Source organism: Bos javanicus, chromosome 23, assembly GCF_032452875.1.
Source record: "Bos javanicus breed banteng chromosome 23, ARS-OSU_banteng_1.0, whole genome shotgun sequence".
Classification (NCBI taxonomy): domain Eukaryota; kingdom Metazoa; phylum Chordata; class Mammalia; order Artiodactyla; family Bovidae; genus Bos; species Bos javanicus.
In genome coordinates this window covers 16,890,494-16,916,470 of record NC_083890.1, presented here as the reverse complement: position 1 = coordinate 16,916,470, position 25,977 = coordinate 16,890,494, and the positions used below count along the sequence as shown (strand labels likewise).

Here is a 25,977-nt window from a genome sequence, read left to right as displayed (position 1 = left end):
CTTTTAGCACTTGCCTGTTTATTACAAACATGACCTGCTTTTGACATTTTTGAACAAGAAGGAAGGTAAAAGCATGTGGGGGTGAATCAGGCCCTAGAGCTCCCTTAGATCATGTCAAAAGAAAGAAACAGGAGATGGTTACACAGGCTCTGGGATGTCAGAGCTGTGGTGGGGTGGTCTTCTCAGAGGGAGAGCAGGACATCAAAGCCTGCGTCCTTTTCCCTCGGATCCCAGGCAGTGCTGGGAGTCTGCCCTGGGACAGAAGTTGTTTATGTATTGTCTAGGTGAAAGATTCACACATACTGAACCTCGGGTCCAAAATGCAGAAAATATAGCAAGTACACTCCACTGCAGCCTCCCTCCCCCCACCCCCCTGGCCTCCCAAAGCAACCAGAGGCCTGTAACTCATCTAAATAGGTGGACATTACACACACAGTCCTTTTACTAGATACAAAAAGCCCCCTCATTCATGGCAGAGCTTCACAGCACCCCATGACATCACGCTCTACTAACAGGCCCCAATAAAAGGGACATTTAGATTGTTTCTCAGCGCTTGCTTTTTACAGGTTTACAGTCTCTGATCCAAACAATTGAAAATCTTTTAGAATTCAGAATACATTTAGAGTTAGAAAGGCAACTCAATGTATAGTCCATATGTTGGGAAACACCCCAATAGGACCTAAAGCTGCATCCCATAATCAAACACATTAATACTTCACTGCAAATATGTATGGTAAAGTGGAATTAATAAAGACTATAAATGGTCTTATCAGGTTTCTGTATCAAATGAGTTGATGCTGATCTAATGGGATGTCAGTTTTCAGAACTTTCTGGCTTTTGGAATTGCAGATGAGGCTTTGTGGAGCTCAAAGGATGCTGCCATGAATTACTTAGGACATATATATAATTTTGTGAGTTTACAGGTATATCCTTAAAGATACATTTATAGGAGTGGAGATGCTGGGTCAGAGGCTCTGTTCATTTGTGATTTTCATAGATTTTGCTAGAATAATGACCATTATTCTTCTTTGCCTATAAGCTGCTGTACTTTCTGGTTTTCCAAACACTTGTGCTTTTGTCTGTTAACTTGGGGGCAATGAAAATTCTTCCCCCCTCCCTCTCTGCACAAAGCTAGACTTAAAAGTCTCTTGGAGCCAGGGGAGCAGAGAGAGCGCGAGCTTTGCTATCAGAGACAGCAGGGCCATTCCCTTCCACCCGTGTGACCCTGTATGCCCAAATCACCTGTATGCACCCTGAGCTTCCATGTCCTCTTCTGTAGACAACCAACCTCCAGGACAGTCCCTCCTCACATTCCCACCAGTCTGCTCTCTCCCCTCTGCCTACTCCCAGCCCCAAGGCCTGGGCTTTGTCCTATCCCCCAAAGGAAAAAGAGTCCAAGCCAACAGAAAGAAAGGTCCACAGGCTTTTTAATGGTGTGATGGCTACTTCCCTTCCGAGACCCGATCTAATCATGACAGCGGCTTCCAGGGTGCTGGGGTGGGGATGGACAGGTGCAAGGTGGGCAGAGGCCATGCAGTGACTAGGAGGGGTGGAGAGGGTGTTACATTCTGTTTGGCATGTAAACATTCTTCAGTAGCTTCCCCAGGGAGGGGAAGAGCAACTCCCTGCCCCTCACCCCATGCTCACCAGGGCTGATTCCCCCTGACCCCACCCCAGCTGAGAAGACTGCGCAAGCCAGGCCCCTGCGAGGAGCTGGGAAGGGGGCAGCCCACATATTGGGGGCACAGCTCCTCACCTGCACCCTCTTCGTGCACAGTGCGCTGGGGAGGGGAGGCATGTTCTGGGGTGAGCAGACCTGCATCTGAGCCAGTGACACAGGCTGTGGCGATGGGGAAATGCTGGAGGGTGTGGTGGTGGTGTGACACTCTTTTATAGAGAAGGGGCTCAGGACTGGGAGGGCTTGGTGGGCAGGAATGGGTGCCCAAGCGGGAGGAGACTGCAGTGGGAGGTGGGGGCACTGGAAGGTGTGTTTTCCTCTGCCCTACACCCTTCCGAGGGGGGCGGGGAGGGGCAGAGTCAGTACCCTAGCTCCCCCACACACTTGCCCCATCCCCTCCTCCCCTACCTCGGTGACATTCAATGACGCAGAGGCCTGAGGTCAGTTGGGAGCCCTAGGGAGGTCCGGAATCCCAAGGGCAGACAGGGTTTTGTGTCTGTGCCCAGCTCGAGTGCTGGGTGAAGCTCGAGTGTGGGATGGGTTTGGGGCTCTCTCAGGCCGCCCCCTTTTTCCTCCCAACACCAAACCAGGGTGTTGTTGGTCCTGGGGCAGGGGTGAGGCTGGGGGGCCCTACATTCACGGTTCGGTTGGTGGCAAGGAGCAGGCCCAGGACCTGGGCACCAGGGGTCATGCCCTGGTCCCCACCTGGCACGAGCTGATTGTCATTCGAAGAAGCTCTAGGTGGGAAGGCGTGGCCCCTCCTCCACCCCCTCTGCTGGACCCAGAGGGCAGTAGAGGCCTTGGGATGGGTCTCGGGTTGACAAAGAGGGCTCTGTCTGGAGAGGTTTCCTGAGTGTTCTGGGAGCTTCTGCGTCAGTGAAGGGTGAACCTTGAAGGCCATTCACCCTGGAGTCCTCCCCTGGGCTGGTCTGCAGAGAAGCCACCACCTTGGCATAGAAGCAGCAGCCCAAGCCTGCCAACACTCCATCAGGGGCTTCAGCTGGTGCCACCAGGCTTCTCTCGGGGCCGATTTCCTCACAGGCATCCTTCTAAGTGATGGAGGCTGGATGCTGCCAGACCACTAGGGCAGGCTGGGGCCTTTATTCCTCTTCCCCGGGTTGTCTTGCCCTGCTCTCTGTGACCCAGGGAAGAACAGAGGGGCCATGCCAGAGGACAGAAGCTGTGGGTGCCGAGGATGGAGGAAGAACGCAGGGGACCTGTCCCAAATGGGCAGGGTTGACTATCCCCTCTGCAGCCCCTTGGCCCATATGTAGGCAGTTGAGGCTGATGATGAGTGGGGATGAGCTATGCAGGAGCCAGACCCAGGAGGAGGCCCCATATCCATTCATGGAGCAGCGTAGGCCTCGCCCTCTGCAGGGACTGCTCAGCTGCATGGGCTGGATTAGGATAAGAGGGGACAGGCTGAAGGGTGAGCTGGAGGCGGAGGGCACTGGGGCTGGACCCATCATAGAAACGTACAGTCCAGAAGTGAGAAGGGCCTTTCTGCCTCGAGTCCAGGGGCCAGCTGTCAGTCTGTCTGCCTATTTCTGCTCTCTCTCCGGCGGGGGAGATGATGGTCTGATCCAGTCCACTCTCCAGAGCCAGGACAGAGAGGGTGATGCAGCCAGAACTGGGTTCCTGAATCTCCAAAGGGCCAGGGCAGAGAAGATGATAACCAGTCATTCTCCACCCCCATTGAATTCAGGAGAGAGAAGTTGGCTGAAACTGCAGTAGGCAAGATTGAGGTTAGATGGCAAGAAGGAATTCCTGATGGTGAGGGGTCCTGAGCACTAGATCAGGGGACCACGGGAAGGGGTGAAACGTTTTTTAAAGCCCTGCTCCCCCTGCCCCACCCCGCAACTTCTCACTGGGAAACACTTGCCCAGGAAAGCAGCCCCCGCACACTTGATGGTTCCCACACAAACTTAGGGGAAGGGGGTCATTGTACCCTAGAGGTGCGAGGGAGCACCCTTCTCCCATCACCTGCCCACTACTTCCCACAGGGGTGTCAAGGACGGTGCTGACTCTGGGGCAGGTCAGATCTGCCCCCTCACACCTGAGTAGACCAATGGCTCCTAGGTCTCACCTCTCCAACTCCAGTCTGGCAGCTGAGAAGAGGTCTTTCCAACCACCTGAGCTCCCAGGGGATGGTGGGATTAGCCCCTAGTGGGAGGCTGGAGCCTCCATTTCTGGAATTTGAGGGGGGACTTTGGCTGGAAGAGGGTCAGGAGGAGGGAAAGACGCCGCAGGATGTGTAAGCAGAGTTCCCTAGTTGGGCATGGGGGACAGCAGAGGCCTGGTGGGTGAGCAGGGGTCCCCATTAGTGGAGTCCTTGGTGAAAAGTCGCTGAGCCTTCCCCGGGGCGGAGGGTGAGCCTGTCCCACCTGAAGGGCAGCAGGAGGAGAGGCGGAGAAGGGGAAGGATGGGGAGGCGGGCACTCCCCCGGGCCCGGTGCCCCGATTGGCAGGGCTGGCGGGTGGTCGCTGCGTGTGCTGGCGCGCGTCCTCGCGGGTGCAGGCGGGAAGCTGGGTGCACGGGTGGCGCGCGTGAGGCGCCTAAGGCTGTGCTGGGAGCTGTTTCAGTGTGGCCGGCTGCGGGTGGGGGGCCGGGGTGGGGGGGGGGGGCCGCAGAGAGCCGCGCGCATCATTATCTGGCCCCCGCCCGACTCTCCGCGACCCCCGCCCGGCCTTTGGTTGCTGCGCGCTGAGTCTGGACTTTCCCTCTGGGTCCTTTCTTGGGGCCCCCCAAAGGGGAGGGGGTGCCTTCAGGCTGCGCCCGGGCCTGCGGGGCGCCCCGGGGTGGGGCGGGCCCAGGGCGGGCCTGGTGCGAAGGGGAGGGGCTCTCTTTTCGGGACAAGGACCGGCTCCGTGGGGACGCGCTGGGATGGTGCGCGGAGGAGGCAGGGAGGCCGGGACTACGCGGAGCTGGGGGCCTGGTGCCGGCTGGGGCTCGCCCGGGGCCCGGGCCTCGGCCGGAGGGCTGTTTGGGACGGAGGTCAGCAGCAATGGCCGTCCCTGGGGGCTTCTGCAGCTGGAGCCTGTGGAAGATGCGAGAGGAGGGCAAAGAAACAAAAGGAGAGACAGTTTCAGAATCTCCCTGGGCACTGAGCCCCGGAGTCGTGCATCCTCAGAGGTGGATGAGCCTGAGGATGAGACCTTAGCAAAGACGATCAAACCGAGGCAAACAAACTGAGGCGTGGTGCCCCGTCCTCCAGGACGGGGCCTCTAAGGGTCACCCTCCCCCACCCCATCCCCCCCACCCCCGACCCGGGCTGCTAACAAAAGAGGTTGCTGCATGCTTTCTCTGATGTTTCATCTTTACATTCTACTGTATTATATACTCGTGCTTATATTAATACGGGTCATGTTTTCTCCCAACTATTCTAGCCTTTATCTTTGAGCCTCAAATGCCCGGTGGCACACCAGAGACTGTATGTGGACCCCAATATCCCCCATCAACCTTTCCCAAGCCTGCCTCCTTGACATCCCTCCAGACACTCCTTTGAGCCCAGTGCCAGGGCTGGGACCCAAGTCAGAAGAGAGACTTGGTTGGGGAGGTGTCGCTGAATTATCAGTATCCCTTGCCTCCAGAAAAGCCTCCCCTGGAGGAAGCCTCTGCCACCCCCCCACCACCACCCACCGCCCTCCCCCCCCACCACCACCCACCGCCCTCCCCCCCCACCACCACCCACCGCCCTCCCCCCCCACCACCACCCACCGCCCTCCCCCCCACCACCACCCACCGCCCTCCCCCCCCACCACCACCCACCGCCCTCCCCCCCCCCCACCACCCACCGCCCTCCCCCCCCCACCACCACCCACCGCCCTCCCCCCCCACCGCCCTCCCCACCCCCACCGCCCTCCCCCCCACACCGCCCTCCACTCCCCCCCACCCCACCCCCGCCCTCCACCCCCCCCCCCCGCCCCGCCCCGGGACTGGCAGCGGTTTCTCACCTGCTGGTGATGGCTGTGTCAGATGCTGGGGCCGCACCTTGGGGTCTGTCGGGGGGCTGCTGGGCTGTGGCAGGCGTGGGCATGCGGACGCTAATGGGGCGGGGGATCCGGCTCCGGGTGGCAGCTGCCCGCCCGGCTTTCTTGGGCACTGCAGGCTCGGAGGCAGGCGTGTCCTCCTCGGAGCCTGTGCCTGAGAGAGTCTCAGAGGCACGGCGTTGCTCCTCGCTGGAAGAAGACGAGGCCCCAGAGGCCAGGCGCAGTAGCAGGCGGCCCTGCCTCTTTTCCATCACCAGCCGCGCCAGGTCTTGCTGCGGTCGGGCCCTCTTGCCCCACCGCTCTTTGGCCGACAGTGAGCCGGAGGGCTCCGAGCCTGTGTCCTCCTCAGACAGCAGGACAGGGATTCGGCTCCTGGGGCGAGGGCCTGGCACAGCGTGGCGACTAGGAGAGATGGTGGCCAGTTTTTCGGGGCCTGGCTCCAGCAGGGACACGGGGGCAGGCCCATCAGCCAGGGCTGGGCCGTTGGGCAGTGAGTCTGCGGTCACCTCCAAGGGGCCACTCCCCGGGGGTGCTGACGGGACACAGCTCTCCAGCCCTGACAGGGCAATGCCGTTCTCCAGGTGTGCGGAGGCCCCTTCCTCCACCACCCTCCCATCAGAGGTCACCTCCAGGCCCAGCTCACCCCCAGAGCTGAGCTCCTCAGACCGGGAGGCTTGTCCACCGGAAGACATGACATTGAGGTGGGTTTTCTCTGCAATGTGCACAAAGGTCCTCTCAACTTTGGTGAAGGGTGAGGAGGTGACTGCCGCTCCCCCTGCCCCCATGGCCACTGCTCCTGTCCCCGGCCCTGCCCCAGGCCCGGGGGGCTTGGGCTCGGACTTGAGGACGGAGGACAGGGTGCCTGGCTCCGACACATCCAGCTGGCTGCCAGTGGGCTGGGGCCGCTCCTGCTGTGGGGTGAGGACGGCCATAGTGCCCAGGTCGGGGTCGGGGGCCAGGTCGGCAGTGACGGGCGACTTCTTCATGTCACCAGGGGAGACGAGCACCAGCGTTTTGGAGCCCTCCTCAGGCTCTAGGTCCCCATCAGCCATCGAGGCCCGGCCCCTGGACTCTTTCTGGTCGTCAGCCAGCAGCGTGGAAGGCGCACCCTCCTGGCTCCGGTCTGTGCTCCTCTCGCTGCCCTCACTGCTGGAGCCGCTGTGTGGCCCCAGAACCTCCCCCAGGGCCACTGCCTCCTCCTCCTCCTCCTCCTCCTCCTCATCTTCCTCCTCCTCATCCTCTTCTTCCTCCTCCTCTTCCTCCTCTTCTTCCTCTTCCTCCTCCTCCTCCTCCTCCTCTTCCTCCTTCCCATTTGTTTGAGGCTGAGCAGGAGCCAGTGGGACCTGGGGGGGTGTGAGTAGCATGTGCGAGAAGCCCACCCTCCGGACCCTGTTGAGCAGCCGAGCCCGTTCTCGGTAATCGGAGAGATCCTTCTTGAAGTCCTGGTAGGGCAGGCTCAGGGGCACAGCTCGTGGGAGACCGTTCACCTCAAACGGGGGTGCCACAGAGAATACCTGCAAGGGGCATACACAGGGACCCACTGAGGTCACTGCCCTGCTCCTGGGCCTGACTGCACCCCCAGTCTTGGAGGCCCACCAGAGTGTGAGTTCCACTAGAGCAGGCACGGAGGCTTGTTTTGTTCATTGTTCCATCCCCGGAGCCTAGGCTGGTCCCTGGGACCTAGTAGCTCCTCAATAAATCTCTGATGATTGTTTCCATGCTCCAGGTCCCCTGGAAGTCCCAGGCCTTTATCCCGGTGGCTTTTCCATCTCCCAGTCTCCCCTTTACCCCTACTCCTCTCCTGTATCCTACGTGTACCCTGAAACCCAGAGCCAACTGTAGTTAAGTCAACAGAAGAAAATGACAACTGCAAGCTATCATAGCCACCATATAGATCAACCCTTCCTTAGTTCCAGAGAGGAGCAGCAAATGTCTGGGTTGCCCTCACTGCCTCCTCACAGAGTATAGTTCCTCTGTAGCCAGGGAGTTGGCTGCAGGGCCACCAGAACCTGTCCGGGCAAAGTTTGGGCCATCCTCCACCCTGTGAAGTACAGGCTGGGTCCCTGGAGCTCCAGCTCTGTTCCCACCTGCCTGTCAGCCAGGAAGTTTTCAGCCCTCTGTAGGTGCATTTTGAGTCTACACTTCTCCAGAAAGTCACAGCCAGCCTATGAAAGACAGTTCCTTTTCACTTGATTACTTGTGTCCCTTGGAAGTTTTGGGCAGAGTCCTTGGCCATGCGATGGCATGTTCTTGGTTTTCTAGACTCTTACCACATCTCCCCTGAGCCTTCTTCCTTCCAGACTCAAAAGACCTGAGCATCTTACCAGGGCCTCCACTGCTATGTCTTCTCTAGCTCCACCCTTGTCAATCACACACATCCCTGGGCACCCACACAGCACCAGGCCCCATCAGGGCTGACATGGCTTTGTTCCTGGGGGGATGGTACTGACTTTGTTAGCCTTTTGAACACACAGGGCTTCTGTTTTCTGAAACACAGCCCTTGCAGACCCAAAGCCCTGGATGGGCTCCAACACCTTCAGGGGCCATCCAGACTCTCAGGGAGTCCTGCCAGGCATTCCTCTTGAACATCTGTGTCTGCTGTCCTATCCCCATGGGCACAGCCCTGTCCTGCCTGGTGGTTCCCCAGCCACGGGCCTGATTTTTTTTTTTTTTCCATTCTACATTGCTCATCCGTTCTTCCTACAGCTGCCCAAGTGATCTTCCTGAAACTTAAATCGGATCTCATTTCCCCTTGTTTCAAACCTGCAGAAACCTATGGTGGGCCCCACAGCCCTCTGGAGATAGTCCCAATCCTTGGCTTGGCATATGAGAATCCTCACTCCTCCCCACCTCTCCCTACCTCACCCCACCCCAGCCCAGCCCATGATCTGGCTCCTACCTTCTGCTCCAACCTCACTTTGCTCCCCTGCTTACATTCCAGCAGCTCTCAAAATGCAGTTTTCTCGTACTTCTGATCCTTCCCTAGGCAGCTTCCTCTGCCCAGGGGTCCATCCCTCTCTCTCTACTGACATAACAAATTCCTCGTCTTCTTCCAGCACCCAGCTCAAACAGCTCATTTGCCCAAAATCTTTTTGTCCACCCACCAAGCAGACTTCACCACTCTCCTTATTTTCCCACATCCCTCCTTCACAGAACTTTCCACCCTCTATTTCACAGGCACACCTTTACATGGTTCTCTCTCCTGATAAATGGTGAGCCTCCTAAGGGTTTTGCATTCATGCATACATGTGTAAAGTCCTTGAATGTCTATTGTCTTGGTCACTGTGTTAGAGGCTGTAAATTTGTGGATCAACAAGACAGACCTGGTCCTTGTTTTCATGGAGTGTGCAGTCTCTAGATTAGGAAGTGAGATGGGGATAATACATACTCCACAAAAGCTGTGACCAGAAACAAGGTCATATAAGCAGTGGATCTGGCTTATAGCAGTGGATTGATAAATGTTAGCTCCCTCCCAACCCCATCCCACCCCCGCCTCCTACCCCCTGCTCTGGCTTACCCTAGTTTGAAGATCATTACCTCCCTCCTCAATCCCAGAAACTCCTGGATGCCATACCAATGGAGGCAGGGAAAGAAGAGGCTCTCCAGCTGAGGTCTCTTTGCTCAACCCATAGGCAGGTGGAGGAGAAGGAATCCACAAGGCCAAGATTTTGCTCAAGGCTGTGACTTCTCCCCTCCTTAACTGTCATAACCTTCCTCGTGCAAGACAATATAGTGTCAGACATCAGACAGGACCCCAGCACACTCCAGAGTGTGTTCTGATTATGTGTTTCTCCTGTCTGGCTCAGAACCCACCCACCCAGTATCAGATACATCCTACTCAGCAGGGGTACCCTTCAACCCCACCAAACCACTCTTTCTCAGCAGAATCTCAGCCTATTTTCCTGCCCATCTCTGACTCTTTGGGCATCCCTGTTAGAACGATCTTTGCCCCTGCCATCTGGCCAGTTCTTGGATCTCTCTGGAAAAGCCCCATCCAAAGGATGGATCCTCTGCTCACAGTGCCCACGTTAGATGCTCATAGGTGGAATCCTCTCCCCTTCCGTCTCAAAGCCCTCCCCTTCCATTACATGGGAGGGATGAGGGATCCCCACTGGAAATCAGGCATCACTGATAATATCAGACTAGGAAACTGAGGCCTAGAGAGAGGCATCAATAGGCCTGAGTCACAGAGGCACACCAGTCAGGCCAGCCCAGAACTCAGAATTCTTTCCACTGCCTCAGTGGCCTCTCACCATCCCAAGTGGCGAAACTCAGGACCCTCTGCCCTTCAGCAGAGCCGTGAACCTCAGAGAAGACACAGATTTACCCTAAGGGTCACCCTGGCCTGGGCATGCTTGGTTTTCTGTTTCAGAGCCCCTTCCCATCTGGCTCCAACTTGGGGAGCACGAGGCCTGGAGGCACCCCTCCTCCTCCTCGAGAGCAGGAAGCCCTCCCTCACCCTTTCTGGCCTCTCCTGGATGCCTAAGTCCAGTGAGTATTCACCTGTTCACCCGGGTGATCCTGTGCCCTTTCAATCAGCCAGCGATCCCTGGGCAGCCCCTGTGTGCTTGGCCCTCCAGGCCTGAGGACACCAACGGGAGGGGCACAGCAGCGACACTCCCCTGTTCTGCCTCAGAGGGAAGAGACAGTGCTGGCTGTCAGCAAGGGGAAGCCAGCGTCCAGGGCAGCCCACACCTTCCTGCTCCCTTCTCAGGGCAGGGACATGGTATGACTTCAATTTGCTTTCTATGGTTCTCCAGCCTGCTTGGCATAGCGGTATTTGGGGATGCTTTTTAAAAATACAGAGCCCTAAGTCCTACTCCGCAGATTCTGCTAGGTCAGAGATAGGCCCAGAAATCTGTTTCACAGCTCCCTGGTGACTCGGATGGAGTTGGGCCAAAGGCAGATGCGGTGAGGGTGTGGGAGGAGGGGAGGCAGAGAATGAAAGCCTCAGCCCTCCCCCTTTGTCCGCTGAGCCCCGAGCAGAGGCATGTGGCCTTGTCAGCTTCAGAGCTCAGCCCAAGTCCATGTTTACTCCAGTCAGCCGGAAAAGTGAACAGAGGCAGACGGACCAGACTCCAAACTGACCCTGCCGCCAGCAAAACCAGGCTCTCCTCAGCCTTGACTCCCCTACTATTGACACTGGAGACAGGTTACTCCCCACACCCCCATCCGCACACAGCACCCATTGAGCAACTCTCTGACCTGGACCCAGGCCAAGCCCAGACTCATCAGTCCACAGTCCCAAGGTCAAAGAAGGCGGGCTGCCCGGGGACAAGAGGACTATGAGCTCCGACACCCCCCCCCACTGCCCAGTGGGGAGGGCTTTGTGCCTCTCACAGCAGTGCCCCCCAGCCCCAGAGCAGCTGCCCAGCACATACCTCCTCGCCCCCGCCACAGGAACCCCCACTCCCATTGCCATAACTGCCTAGACTGACAGAGATGAGAGGTCAGCAGGGTACCTCCTCTGCTGGACTCTACCTTTCCCAGAGTCTTTGCCCATCTCTCTGGGTCTCTACACTCAAACCACATCTGCCAGGCCAAGAGCCCTCCCTCTGCTCTTCACCCCCCATCCAGGGGTGCCACCCACACCTGGCACCCTGGCCCATGGCAGTCATCTGGGTGAAAGGGGTAAGATGACCTGGGAAGACAGCTGCTACCCTAAGTCTCTACAGATCCTCATACACTTGACCCCAGATCTCAGTGCCCGCCCCGGCTGCCCCAGGGCAAAGACCTCTCAGTGCCCTGGGGGGTCAAAAAACGCAGCTGTAGCTTGCCCTTTCTCACCACCACACTTGCTTTAGGCCCCAAGGGGAAACATATTAGTATCTTCCTCTTTGGGCGCTATGGCTGCAGGCCTGTGGGGGTGGGGTGGGGGACAGTGAGACGGTGAGCCCCCTTCCCCTTTGACTCCCTCTCTCTGCAATCTCTACAGTCTCTGCGACCCTCTTCTTTGGGTCCACCCTCTCCTTGACCTAGTTCTCCCTCAACAGGCATTCTAGCCCTGAGTTCCCTGGGTTCTGCACAATCCAATCTCTCACTGATTCCCCTCAACAGACCATTCTCCCCCAGGCCGGGGTTCCTTCAGATCCCGCCATCAGGGCAGGGGACAGGGAGCAGGAGAAGGCTCCCTGAGGTCTCCTCACAGGGTTCTCTGCTATTCTGGCTTCCCACCCCCACCTCACACTTGGCCATAATTGTCTGATCCACCGACAACTGATTATCACCTTCTGGCTCCCCATCCCCCCTCCAGCAAGCTGGCCATTTCCAGTCAGGCCAGAGACCAGAGTCCACCTGCAAAGCCCTCCTCAGGATGAAAGAAGACCGCCAGCCAGCCACAGCAGTTAAGTGTTGCTCAAGTCCAACTAGGTTGAAACTTCCTAGGGTCCCCTCCCTCTCCCCACTTTGGCCTGTCTTAGCTGCTGGCTAAGGTAGGAGTGGGGCTGGATCCACTGATCTGAAATTTGCCATCCCCCATCCACCACCCCATCTCTGATTCAGCAAAAGACTAGCCCCTGGCCTCTGCGCAGTCCTGCGACCCCAGAAGTGGTGGGTTAGAAAGGAGGAGGAGGAAAGAAAGCAGGCGAGGCGCAGGTTCCTGGAAGGCGTCTTTAATCAGAATTTGGTAGTACACAAGCTCTCCGGATTGTCTGCATTAACATACAGGGACTTTAAAAGGCACAAGATCCCTTGCACAGCGACACCTGACGGCGGGGCGCCCCCCACCCCCGCCCTGCGTGGCCGTGTGCGCGGGGGTGCAGAGTCCGTGTCCTACCCCCTCCCCCCAACCCCGGCGGCGCCGCGCGTGTGCGTGTCGGTTTCAAGTGTTGGATTTGTACAGTACTCGCAGTCTAGGGGCAGGGGCTCAGTGCATGCTCTTCTACCTGGGCCCTGGAGGGTGGGGGGGCCCTGACGCCACTCTGTACACTGAGGACACACCCCGGAGAGAGAGAAAGGAAAAAAAAAAAAGCGTCCCATCTTCGCGCGTGTGTGGTTTTGAAGTTTTTCGTGCATGCTTATGGCTGGCCAGGGTCGGGAAATAGTGCAAGCTTATAGTACAGTATTATTGCAGTACAAAATGGGGGGCGGGGAGTTATGATGGGATGGGGAGGCCCAGGAATAAACAGGCTGGGATTCGGGACCTCCAGGAGGATCCTCTCGCCAACCCCCTTCCCATCCCTGCCTCCCAATGCCGGGAGGGGGCTCCTCGGGCCCCTGGAGGGAAAAGGCTGCGCTGGGCCCTCGGCGAGCTTCCCCCATCCCACCAGACAAACCTCCCAGCGGGGCAGGGGCCAGCCCTCTCCTCATTCAATACTGATGGCCACAAGGGCCCAGAACCCCACTCCTCTCCCACCGAAGCCCCTCCAAGTGGCTGGGGGTGGGGGTGGGGAAGGAGTCGACGGAGCAAGTGCAAAGGAAGCAGATGTTGGTCCCTGAGTTTTATTTGCGGGGATGGGGAGAGAGAAGAGCTGGAAGTGGGGGCATGTTTGGGGACCCCCAGGGCCCTCTGTGGTGTAAGTTGGGTGGGGCAGGAGACACGGAGGCTGGGGCTGGGGCCAAAAGGGGGGGGGGGGTGTTGGGTGGCTCTGAGAGACCTAGGCTCAAAGCTTGGCTCCCCCTCAACTCTGGGCTCTTTGGCATCCAATTGCAAGGCCAATTTATTTGGGGCAGGGAGGGGTAGGGGCAGCCCTGTAGGCGGTGAGGTAACAGGAATCCGGTGTGGGCGACCCGGGCTTTTGAAGCCCGGAATTGGCCAGCTCCCTCTCCCAGCCCTAGTCAGCACCCTGCCCTGGAGCACGGAAGGGCGAGCCTTCACACCCGTCCCGCTCCACCCCGGGCCGGGGACCCGGCGGCCCAGAGCCGGCGGAGGGGAGCCAACTCAACCTTAGCGCGCGGCGGGGCGGGAGGCGGCGGGCGGCTGTGGGGCGAGAACCCGGGAAGGACTTTAGCAGCAGGCAGCTCGGCGGGGAGGGGAAGCAGAGGCTGACGCCCGGGGGCGCCCGGGAGGATTACTCTGGCGACGTGAGCGGCGTGGCTCGAGCTGGGGGACTCGGAGGCCGGGCGGTCGCCTGGTCACGCCGCGTAGCAGCTAGTTAAAAAGACTGGAACGTACATTCGTGGTGCAACGGCCGCGGGGGCGGGGACAAAAGGGAATGTAGGGGATGGGGGTCCCAATACAGTGATAAACCTGCCAGAGGGGCCCGGAAACACGATCCTCGCGCTCTCCCGGGCCGGGCCGCTAGTCTGCTGTCCGGAGAGTGCATGAAGTGTGCGCGCAGCTACTTCATGTGTAGGGGGTGTGTGTGTGTAGGGGGTGTGTGTGTGTAGCAGAGAGAGAGCCTGTTAGTCGTGGCAAGGTGAACCCCAGACCCCGCACCCTGACAGCCTGTGCGGGTAAAAGGGAGAGTAGGTGGTGGGACGCACGGCGGAACCAAGTGGAAGCGGAGGTCTCGGAAGGGTTCCATAGTCCTTTGGGCTTCACTGACCCTCCTCCCCACGGCTTCTCAACTCTTCCCTTGAGGGCTGGGGTCGCCGTTCAGGCCCAGGGGCTCCCTAAACTGGGAAGCCCACTGGGTGGTGTGGGAAACCATTGGGGATGTTTGAGGGTTGTTGTCCTCAGTCTAGGAGCCTCTCCCTTAGGGAGAAGGATGCTTTAAAATTTTCAGAGGCTGACCCCACCAGTCCTGGGGGCACCTCTGTCCCTAATAGGAATAATGCAAACTTTGGGGACATGCCCCCCAACTTAAGGAGAGTGATCTGCCACGCTCCTTGTTACCAAGGACTGCCCATGGGGGTGGGCTGATTCCTGCCCTATGGGGTGGAATCCAGTGGAATTTGGGAGTTGGGTGGGGTGGTGTTCAGGCTTTCCTTAGAGGTCTATGCCTCCATCCTCAGGTACCAAATCAACCCGAGCAGGGGATATCGCATTCTCTATGCTTCCATAGCCAGTGACCCCCAGAGCCTACCTATGCATGGTCCTCTCTGATCACCCAATTAGACACACTGCCACGGCTCCTCTGCTCACCCAGTGGCCCAGACCTCCCAACCACTGCCTGGGAAGACAGCACCACCCCTCCCCAGAAAAGGGGACCTAAAGAGGGCAGAGGAGAAATAGCAAAGGAGGGTCCTGGGACTCCCCACAAAGAGGAACACAGGTTTTCCTGGGATTGAAGGGACCTGCCCCTCCTGGCTGGGGGAGCAAGGGTTAATGTACCAGCATGGCTCAGAGATTCCACCATTTCCTCCTTATGCTGGGCAGGGCCATTCCTTTTTTCCCCACAACTGGAATTGCAAAGGAGGTGGCTGGGATTGGGATGCTAGAGGTTGTAGTGAGTATTGACTGGTTATTGCTGTGACCCAAGCTGCCTTAAGTGGGTGGGGGTGTCTATTCATTACCGGGAATTTACTAGTGCATTTTTCCAGTGACAGGATCCTAGGATCCTGTCTTACAGAGAAAATACTGGTCCTTTGAGGAGGACCCCACTTAACATGAACAAACCCACTGGCCCACACACACACTTAGGCATACACACCAAGAGCTCACTGACATGTACACACAGCACACACCACACATCCCCACTGGTCGTGAGCTGCCTGTTCTTAAGAAGGCCACCCAGTTTGTGTTCCTGGGGAAGAACACTGTCCCCATTTGAATGCTTACAGTTTTGGATAGACGGGGGTAGGGGGATCCTCAGGCTCAGAGAGTTTGCTCAGAGAGGTTGCAAACTGAGTTCAGGGTCTCTGCTTGTAAACCAATTTTGTTTAGTTCACACAGTGGTTTTTCTTTAAAAAGTTGTTTTTTAAAAAATTAAATGCCAATATTTAAAAATAGATTTCACATTAAAGGTGGAAGATACTGGCAACAGTTGGTTGAGCTGAGGATGGTGGGGGTCCCTTTGTTTACCACAGTCTCCACAAGTGCCCTCTCCCTGACACTGCTTGGCTCCTATTGACGTGAGTTGAGATGAGTTGGTGACACTCATCTCAAATCTCCATGGTCAGTGGTATGGATGCCAGTATCTGCCCTGCCTGTGAGCCTGACCCTAGGGATCCCACCGATGCCACTGAGGACAGGATTTTAAGCACCTGCTTTCTCGCTGGAACTCTTACTCCACCCACCTAATCCCCAGAGCTGCTATGGGCATGCTTGGGGCCATGTGGGACTGAGAGGTTGGGGGGTCTCTGGAGAGACAGGGTCCAGCCATTTCAACCAACCCCAGAACTCTGGAGTGACCACCCATCCACCCCCAACTCCATCCCATGCCCAGTGGGATGGAGAAGGAAGGAGAGTCTGATTCATAGATAACTTCCTTCTTCCTCAATAGAGCAAGGAGGGGCCAACCAGTAAGGACAGTAAATAATAAACAGACCATAACACAGACTGAAACACTTTAAAACTCCTATCAAACAAGTCCTCAGTTATTCGGCATTGGCGGGGGGTTTTAATATGCTTTTGTAAATTAGATATTCTGATTAATCCATTTAATGCAGATAATACTGGGATCTACTTCCTAGGCTATTAGGATTAAATGAGTTATTTTTGTAAAGTGCTTAGATCACTGCCTGGCACATGATAAGCTCTGTGTGCCAGTGACTGTTAAATAAAATAAATTAATTAATAATTGGAAGCCACCACTACATGCAGGGTGTGGCTTTAAAGTACAAAAATAGCATCTTCTAATACATAAAGAGTGCTGTTCCTTTTCAAAGCTGACCTCAGGGAGGCTATGCGTTTGCCCCAGGCAGGATATCTTTTCTTGAAACACTCTGGCATCTTCCTTGGGAAACCCTTAAGAAAAAAGCTTGACAACACTCTGGGCTCACAGCTTCCCTGCCCAGCCCAGGACCCAGAGACAAGCAACTGGATTCCAAACCACATGGGGGTCTGCTGAGCTTCACATGAACTTACTTCAGCACACGTGGCTTCAAATAGCCTTAGATGTTCCAAAAGTCAGAGCTACCCTCAAAAGGTAATAATATCAAGACCACTTCCTGGTCTTAAGACCACTTCTGGTTAGCTCAGAGCTTTATGGCTTATAAGACAGTTTCTCCTCCACTACGGAGGGCATATAAAAAGATGTCCTGCAGAGGACAAAATGTTTTGAGTCATGATCTTTAAAGGACACACTCTTTCCCACAATAGTCAGTTCTGGAGTGTGTGTGTTTGAAAAATTCAGCTACTTTGGGAATGCTAAACAGGATTCCCCACCTCCAAAACCTTTGGAAACACTGAAGAAGTGAAAGTGAAAGTCGCTCAGTTGTGTCCGACTCTTTGTGCCCCCATGGACTCTACAGTCCATGGAATTCTCCAAGCCAGAATACTGGAGTGGGTAGCCTTTCCCTTCGCCAGGGGATCTTCCCAACCCAGGGATTGAACCCAGGTCTCCTGCATTGCAGGCGGATTCTTTACCAGCTGAGCCACCAGGGAAGCCCTAATACATGTCTGATGCTAAATCAAGGCTGAAGCTAGTGCCGTCATCTTTGATAGGTCACAAGGCACTTTGGGATCTTAGAGTACCGCAGGGCTCTGGTCATGGTGTGGGAGCTGTGCTCAGGGTCAGGTAGTAGAACCCTCTGGAAGGAAATGCCGGATAACAGAGGGCTTGGTTTCATCTCATCCCAGACAGCGGGGGCCCTGCCCCCAACTGCTGCTGATTGTGGAGTGGCTGGTGGACAGACTCCCCTTCATTTCAGCCCCTGCTGCTTGCCGCCCGCAAGAGAGCATGGAAAGAGGGCCAGAGGAGAGTGAGGAGGGAGGCAGGCAGTGCCAGAAGGCTGGGAGTAGAGCTACTGGCCATCCCACCCCCCAACTTTGTGCTTTGATTTTTCTCTTTTCTTGAAGGGTCTACCCTGACCCCTCCTCTGCCTTCTGCCATCACAGGGCGCAGAGCCACCCAAAACAGCCCAGAGGGCAACAGAGTCTTGGACCTGAGGAGGTTCAAAAATGAGCAGTCAGGATGGCGGTGGGTCCCAGTTTGGCTTCCATTCCCAAACGGGGAGGGTGCTCGTGGCCCAGCTACCCTTAAGCTATCCTTTTGGAGAAAGGAGTGAGGTGAGTATGGGCTTGGCTCACATGGGTGAGCCACCTATGATAACAGTTTGGCTCAGGGCACTGTTCACTGACTGTGGCACCCTTAGGTTGAGGCAGGGGCCCTGAGGCCTCTGCTGGAACCAGAGACAGGAGATGAAGGGAGATGAGTTGGGAGGAAAGCAGACATCAAGTGAAGAAGGAAGGAGAAACAGGAGCCAGGATGATAGTAGGTACATAGGGAACTACCAAGGATTACACAAACATCTTTCTGATTCCCTAAGAGACACACACACACTCATACTCATACACACCCACCTGCACAGAACTGCAGCACTGGGCAACTTCAGTGGGTGCCATTCACATCAGGGGCTATGAAACTGGCACTCCCTAGAATTGTGCAGTGCACAGCCTGAGCATCTATCCATGGCAACCCTGCCACATGCACACATTCTCATACATAACCACACTCATGCTCATAAGTGTACCAGCACAAAGCACACACACAGAGGCAACCTTACTGCAATAAACACTTTGCAGGCCTTCAGGCCTCCTCCTCTCCTTCCCTTCCTGTACTGGCCCTGCCCTTCCTAGAGCCATCTTCACCACTGCCCCACTCCCCAGGGGAACAGAGGTGCTGGATGACATGAGCCGGAGTGAAGACAGAGGACCTTGGGGTCCCTGCAGTGACAGGCTGGGTGCTGAGAAACAGGCAGAAAGCGCAATCTGGCATCCTGATCCCCCTCCCATCTCCTGATCCCCCTCTGATCAGCCTACCCAGTGTTCAGTCTTCACCAAAGCCCCTAGGGACCAAAAAGCTTGGCTGAGCACCCACTGGAAGGAGTCACCCTCTAAGAGGGGCATTGGTGGGACTGCTGCTGTCTGGAATTTGTTCTGAGCTCACAGTTCTCACATCCTTAACAACCACCCTCTCTGCCACTACTACTAGGCAGGGCCCATCACCCCGAGGCCCCAGCTTGCTTTGAGGGGCAGACCCCAGACCCCTCCCTGTGCGTCCCTCCCCAGCTCCTAAGGAGCTGGGCCAGGCAACATATGCCCCAGGGGAGGGGCAGCCTACAGTGGGCTGAGCTCCAGGACTCCTGGGTTGAGATGCAGGAGGGCAGGGCATTGTCCTCCATGACCGTGGCCTGGGAAGGGCTCACTGAGTCACAGGGCCACTTCCTCCCACGTCACTGAGTACAGAGGCACTTTCCCACCAAACCCCAAAGCTGGCTGGCCATACACTGGGCCACACACCTCGCCCTGCCCAGAGAGACAGACACACAGCACACCAAAAGGGACCGTCTCCCGGCATCCCCTCCCCAAGGGTGGACCATGCCCAGCCATGCCAAGAGATCACAGATTAAACAGAATAAGCGCCCTCCCAGACTGACTCTGACCCAGCACGCCTCTCCCTGACACCTTAGTTTCCACCGGACTCTGGACCCACTGGTGGCTCCAGCCCAGAGCCCCTGTCCTGTCCCAGAAACTGCACCAACAGCCCCACCCCTCCCTGCACCATTTGGCTGGCACCAAGCAGAGGGAGTCGATGGAGGGGGTGAGGGGTGGGGGGTTACAGTACCTTGGGCCAACGTTATAGGGGCTGTATTGCATGACAGGGAGGGTCGGGGTGTGTGAGTGTGTGATTATTGCGTCCTGGGAAGGAACCACGTCTCTGCCTGCTCCCCACCGCCCCCCCCACCTGCCCCCTCCAGGAGGGGGGGGGCCCAGCCTAGGTCTTGTGGGTGAAGCGGGCCCACACCTGCTGCAGCTGTGACCGCGAGATGCGGAGCACCGAGGGCACGAGTCTGTGGTTGCCGGCGGCCAGGGGCGCGTGGCGCCGGTGGGGCGCCCGCACGGGGCTGCTCTCCGCCGAGCGGCTGCGCTGAATGAGGGAACCGGAGGAGCTGCCGCCGCCGGGGTGAGGGTAATGCTCGGTCTCCAGCGTGGAGGAGGAGAACACGGAGGACGCCAGTCGTCGCAGGGGGCTGTACCGCGGGAGGGAGTGCCCCGAGAGTCTGTCCTCCTCCAACTGAAAGAGACCAAAAGAGTGGAGGGAAAAGAGGTGTCAGGCACAGACTCGATCGACAGCTCCGTCTCGGGGGCCACCCACCGCTGACAGCCCCTGCGGCGCCGGCGTCGCGGGCAGGTGGGCAGGGTCCGGACCCTCCCGTTCTGCCTCACCACCTAGGCTCCGGCCTCCAACGCCCTTCCCCCGCCTCCTCCTCACACCATGGTCTCCTCCCGGAGACCTTGCTCACTCACCTTCTTCAGGAAGCCTTCCTGGCTTAGCTCTATATAGTTTGGAGTTCCCTCTGGGCTGGGGAAATCCTGCCCCCTCCCCCTGGAAAGACCGTTCTAAAATGTATCGGCATTTGTGCACCATCTGTCTCCCCAGCTGGACTCTGCGCCCTTCATGAGGTCGAGAGAACACCAGCTAAGTGCCCTCTGCGATGACAGCCCTGCCCCCATGCTCAGAGTCTCAGTGACGAGGTGGCAGAAGGGAAGGACTCTGAAGTCCAACTACATGTTTGAATTCCAACTCCACCACTTAATACCTGGGTGACCTCAAGCAAGTTACTTTACTTCATGCCTCAGCTTTCTCATCTGTAAAATGGGAGTAACTACGGTTTCCTAAGACTCTTCTTATGAGGATTAGGTGTTATAATATGCAAAGCCCTTAGAATGGTACTGGCCATGGTGTAAATGCTGTGTCATGTGAGCTGTTTATCACTCTCAAGAATGAAGAAAGAGTTTAGAGGATTGGGGGGTGGAGGAGCCAGTTGAAGTCATTTCTCCCAGGCAGCTTTTCCCTGTCTAAAGTTGAGAGACACGGCAGGGCTTGGCCACCTCACCTGGCCACCCCATGCCCTGCTGCTCTCATGCCCTCAGAGGGAAAAGAGAAAATGGGCTCTGTGTCCCAGGCATGTGGGGACAGGAACAATGACTTGCTGTCATCTGACCTTGCCCATCCTGACCCCAAGCTCTTCCTGGGACCGAGGCCAGTTTACAAAGCTTTAGGTGGCGCAGTGAGGACTGGCTGGGCCAGCTGCTAAAGGGCTGAGGAGGAGGGCGCCCCGTGGCCACTGAGTGGGGGTATCCAGGGGCCTGGCGTGGAAAGGGGGAGAAAGGATATGCTGTGGGTCGCCTTACACTCACTGGCCTCACCATGGTTTCCCCTCCTGCTTCTTTGTGGCCAAGTCTAGTATCCTTCTGAACTAGTCCTGTCTGCACTGAGGGTTACGTGTCCATCAGCCCACGTGGCCATACCAAGGGCCAGCGGCACCCACCATTGTTCACACCCTTCTCAAAGCACATGTTGGCGGCTCCAGTTCAGCACCTCAGGCAGAGTTTGGTCAGCTGCCAAAGGGACTTAGTTCCAGCATGTCCTGCCCTTTCAGGCCAGGCACCACTTGTGGCCACCTCCCTGTCCTCCATGCCCAGCTGAAGTGTCACACCTGTGAAGCCACCCCAGCTTTCCTGGCAGGCTGGCTCCATTCCGAGCAGACAAGAGTCTGCCGTTATGTCCCTGTGGCCCCTTGAGTGTAAACACCGTCTCCACCTTTGCATCCTCGCCCTACCCCCTTGCCTGTGAGCCTGATTCATCTTTGTCCGCCAGCCTCTTGCACACGTGGCAGGGAAATGCTCTAGGGGCTGCCAAACAAATGTCCATGTCCTCAGGAAATGTTGACCCGCTGGGTTATCAGCCAGAGACAACTGGTGAAGGAGGGTAAACATCCCTCCCCTAGACCCCACACTCTGTCCACTGCCCTCCCCTCTGGCCTAGCTTTCCCGGCCACTTCTGATTTGCACGGTGAATTCCAGAGAGGAGAAATGAAGGTGTGTGTAAGAAAAAAAACATTCAAGGGTCATGGTACGCACACCAAAGAACAACAGATGCTCTAAGACTGCCTGGTTCCACACTATCCTTGTCCTTACTCCCCATGGAGACGTGCAAGTGTCCCTATCTTTAAAGGTTGCTTTTAGGAGGAAGTTCACACATCAGACCCCGAGCAGACGGAGCTGGGACTCGGAGGGGCTTCCTTGCACAAAGGTTGTAGGGTGGGGTCCCTGCAGGGACTTCCTGCCTGCCCTGAGCCACTTAATCTAGTTGTGTTACAGGATGCGGGGAGGTCCACAAACTGTGATTCCAGGTGCAGTCAGGTGTGGAGACCTCACCCAGGCTCAAGACTCTCTCCAGACCAAAAGAAGGAAAAAAATATGCCAGTCCACCCCTCCCTCTTCCCCTGCCCTCGGCGAAGGAAGGGCTAGGCTTCACTCTGCTGCACTGAAACCCTGGAAAACACATGTCCTGCCCCACGTGCTCACACCCAGACACACACAGAGATACTGACATGCCCACAGGCACACCTGCTGCCATGGCCCAGCCAGCAGGCACACACGTGTGCACACGCAACACAAACAGACACCCACACACCACAAAGGCTCTTTTTGACCCTGCACAAACCATCTGCTGTCTCTGGTCTGTTTGTTCCTCTCTCTCTCTTTCTTTTTTTGTCCCGTGGCTTGTGGGTTCTTAGTTCCCCAATCAGAGACAGTGCCCCCTGAAGTGGGAGCACAGAGTCTTAACCACTAGACCACCTGGGAAGTCCCAGATTCAGCCTTGTTTTTTTTTTTTTTTTTGTCTGCACTGCATGGCTTGTGGGATCTTAGTTCCCCGACCAGGGATCGAACTTGCATCCTTGACAGTGAACATGCCTAACCACTGGACCGCCAGGGAAGCCCCTGATCCTCTCTTAAACACACAGCCCTCAGACTGTGTGGCTCCGAGCACAGCCCTGGAGCCAGCTGGCTGGATTCAAATCCCACTTCTACCCCTTAGCAGCTGGTGACCCAGGGCTACACACTTAGCTCCTCTGAGCCTCAGCTTCCTCACCCTGTAAGCAGGGGTGGCCTCTGCACTGTGTCGCTGTGAGGGTTATGTGGGAAGAATACAGAAGCTCAGGTAAGCAGCGCTGCTCTTTATTCTCATTAGAACCATCTCTGTGGCGACTACCCTGCCAGCGGGGACACTGTAGATGTCCGGGGTTCTCCACACACCACATGCTCTACACACTCTGAAAGTGCACCCACATGTGTGTGCGCGGACACATGGACACACCCACACATCACTGCACACTCTTGGGTAAACTGACACAGAAGAGCACACACGCGGCTGTAGAATGCTGCCCAAGCTCACTTCTGTGCACTGTGGGGAAACCAAGGCCTGCACAACCTAACACCCCGGCCAGACTCACACGACCCCATTGCTTGCTGAGACGGGCAGTACCCATCCTTGTCATCAGCAGGACCTGAGCCCAAGACTGACTGTACAGCAGGCCTGTGTCTGCTCCTCCAAATCTCACCCCCTTGGCTGGAATTCCCCAAAGTGAGGCTGACTCCCAGGACCAGGGGGGTATCTGAAGGTGAGAAAAGCCTCCCAGATGGCTCAGCTGCACAACTCTGAGACTAGAGTAGTGCACCAGGAAGAGACTAGAAGGGCCCAGGTCCTGTACTCGGCCTCCTGACTTTAATTCTGGGCTTTCTGTCCACCCCACATGCACCACCACCATCTGTCTCCCTTCCTAGACCCTGCACCTCCCGAGGGCCCAGCCTGTTGTGTGTCTGATCTCTGATGCCTCTGGTCTCTGACACAGAGGCGCAGTAGGTGTGGAATGATGAGGTGATGAATGAATGAGAGGGGATCAAGGGAGCCCAGACGGATTCTGCTCCACCTCCTGCTTACCCAGTGCTGGTTCTGATGGGAACAGAGCCCGGGTCAGCAACATAGCCATGCTGCCCAAGCCCTGCCCTGGCTGAGCCTCCAACTCAGGCTGGCTAGGACCTCTCAGGGTGGGGGCTCATGGTCCCCATTTTTTGAGCCTCCAGTTTTCCAGTGCCCAGGACAAGGCCAGGATGTACAGTCTCAGGATCTCAAGTTAGAAACTGTCTCTTCTACACACCGGGATGGGGCCTGAAGACAGTCCTGTCTGGAGCCGCCTCCTCCGGGGCACCGGGGTCTCCTGGCCAGGCCTCCCGACCTGAGCACTCAGTGGAACCGGCCCTGCACCCGGCATCTCCCAGAGTCTCCCGTGTGCAGGCCCCCACACGGGACAGTCGAGGGGAACGCACGTGGGCCCTGAGCTCTCTAGCATCACTTCCTTGGCTCTCCCCAGTCCTCTGAGGGGACATGGACCCCAGTCAGCACCCAGGGTGAGTGGTGGAGCCACTTCCTGGGTCAGAGGTCAGTCTCTGCACCACACAGGGAAACCCAAGCAGGCCAGGGACCTTCTGCCTGTTCGGACACCCCATATTTGCCAAAAAAAAACCCCCAGAATACCATGAGACGGGCTGCAGCCCCTCACCCCAGCATTTATGATGCAGCCACCACCAGGCCTCTCTGTGCCCATCCTGTCTCGTCCCTTAGGCCTCCCACACGAGAAGGCACCACGGCAACCTGACCGGGTCCTCCCAGGGCTGCCAACATGCCGGCCCCTGTGTCCGGTTTACGGTCCCCCCCTGCCCTGGCTCCTTCCCTCCCCATCACTGTCCAACATCCTGGCTCTCAGAGCTCACCCTCGGCACAGTGCCTGCTCTGACCCAGCACACCCCCCGCTGCCCTCGCCCCTCTTCAGCAAGCTCCTTCTCGACTCAGGGAGCCCTCTTCCTGGGTGTTCTCGCCCCTTCGTCTCACTCTTTTTCAAGGTGTGAATCCCAGCTCTGCCTTCACCCTGGGCTCTCCCCACTCCACATAGTCCTCTTTTGAGTGACACCACCCACTCCTGTGGACTACGAGATCCCCAGATTCATATCTCTCACTGAGATCTCTCTCCTGAACCCCAGTGCCTCCACAGTGGACATCCCCCAGGTACCATGAGGTCATTGCGTCCAAATCTGAGTTGATGCTCCCTTTGAAACCATTCAGCGACAGCTCCGCTGCCCACCCAGAACGCCCGGTGTCAGCAGCGACTCCCTTGGTCCTCTCCCCAACACCCCCAGACTCCATCCACCCTGCCCCACATCCAGAGTCCCCTCCCTGCTCCACGCCCCCAGGGCGCTCTCCTGCTGGCGTCTGCCCAGTGGCCTTCCTACTGATAGGTCTGTGCCCCTTCAATCCATTTTCCACACAGTAGCCAGAGGGACCCTTCAAAAGTATCAATGGCATCATGTCGCACCCCTGCTTAAAAGCCTGCCACGCCGTGCCGTGCTAAGTCGCTTCCACTGTGTTCAACTCTGTGCAACGCCATGAACTGCAGCCTGCCAGGCTCCTCTGTCCTCTCAGTGGCTCACCAAGCCTTCAGAATCCAGCACCAAGGCCAAGGCCCTCCTGGACGGGGCCCCGGGACCCAGCTCGCAGCCTCGTCTGCTGCAACCCGCCGATCAGTGTTTCTGATTGCCGCCTCTGGGCCTTTGCACACCCTGTCCCCATGCTCTGGGAGGTCTTTCTCCTGTTTTGTCACCTGGCTGACACTGCCCCGAAGGCGAGACTCGACTCAGAACCCTGCCCCCCACAATCATGCTTGGAGACCCTTAAAGCTGCCTCCCTTCATCACGGCTGCAACCATTGGGTGCTAGCCGGCAGCCCCCAGGGAGCATACAGGAGCACTCTCAGCTGCACGCCAGGACTGTGGGCATCACGGGTGGGGAGTGGGGTGCAAGCCCAGCCTTACCTGTCTCTGCGGGCCAGTGGGATCCGACTCTCTCCGTCGGGGGCGGGGTCCAGAGTGCAGGGGCGAGTGGGAAGGGCTGCCAGGCGTCGGGGGCTGTGATGTCTCTGACCGGCCATCGGCCTGGCTCAGCTGGGGTGGCGGGGGCTGGGAAGGCGTCAGCCGCAGGTCCTCCTCGGCCAGCGTGTGCATGCCGCGTCCCCGGGGCCGGACGGCGGGCTCTGGCCCTGGCCGCCGCCGCTCCTCGGCCTCCTCGGGCAGCGGCCGCAGCTCCTCGGGCTCCTCGTCCGTGGTGCCCGATGTGCTAGGCTCAGCCCCCGGGGGGAAGTCCTTCAGCTCCGTCTCCTTGTCGATGATGACCCACTCCTTGCTGTCGAAATCCTCCTCCTCGGCCAGTGGCACCGAGCGGAAGGCATTGCTCAGGGCCTCCTGCTCCACAGAGGCTGACACGTCCATGCGGCCGCTGGCCTGCCGGTCGGCGTGGCCTGTGTCCACTGACAGCATCTGGGCTGGCTGCGAGGAGCAGGCTTGCCGCGAGGGTGAGCCAGGCAGATCCATCCGTGACCTGCAAAGCCACCCCACGTGGAGCTCAGTTCCCGGCCTCTCTGGATCCCC

The 25,977-nt window shown here is 57.5% G+C and overlaps 1 protein-coding gene across 2 annotated transcripts in view; it reads right to left on the bottom strand.

Annotated features, from left to right (window-relative positions):
- Positions 1-1,410: 1,410 nt before the first annotated feature.
- Positions 1,411-25,977, bottom strand: part of TTBK1 (tau tubulin kinase 1) — a 41,690-nt gene continuing 17,123 nt past the window's right edge. For both annotated transcript variants that reach the window (XM_061398224.1, XM_061398225.1), the window contains 3 exons: positions 25,366-25,927; positions 5,632-7,181; positions 1,411-4,715 (listed from right to left, as the gene is read on the bottom strand). In XM_061398224.1, the coding sequence (XP_061254208.1) occupies positions 4,325-4,715; positions 5,632-7,181; positions 25,366-25,927 (2,503 nt within the window). In that variant the 3' untranslated portion in view covers positions 1,411-4,324. The remainder of the gene's footprint in view (positions 4,716-5,631; positions 7,182-25,365; positions 25,928-25,977) is intronic.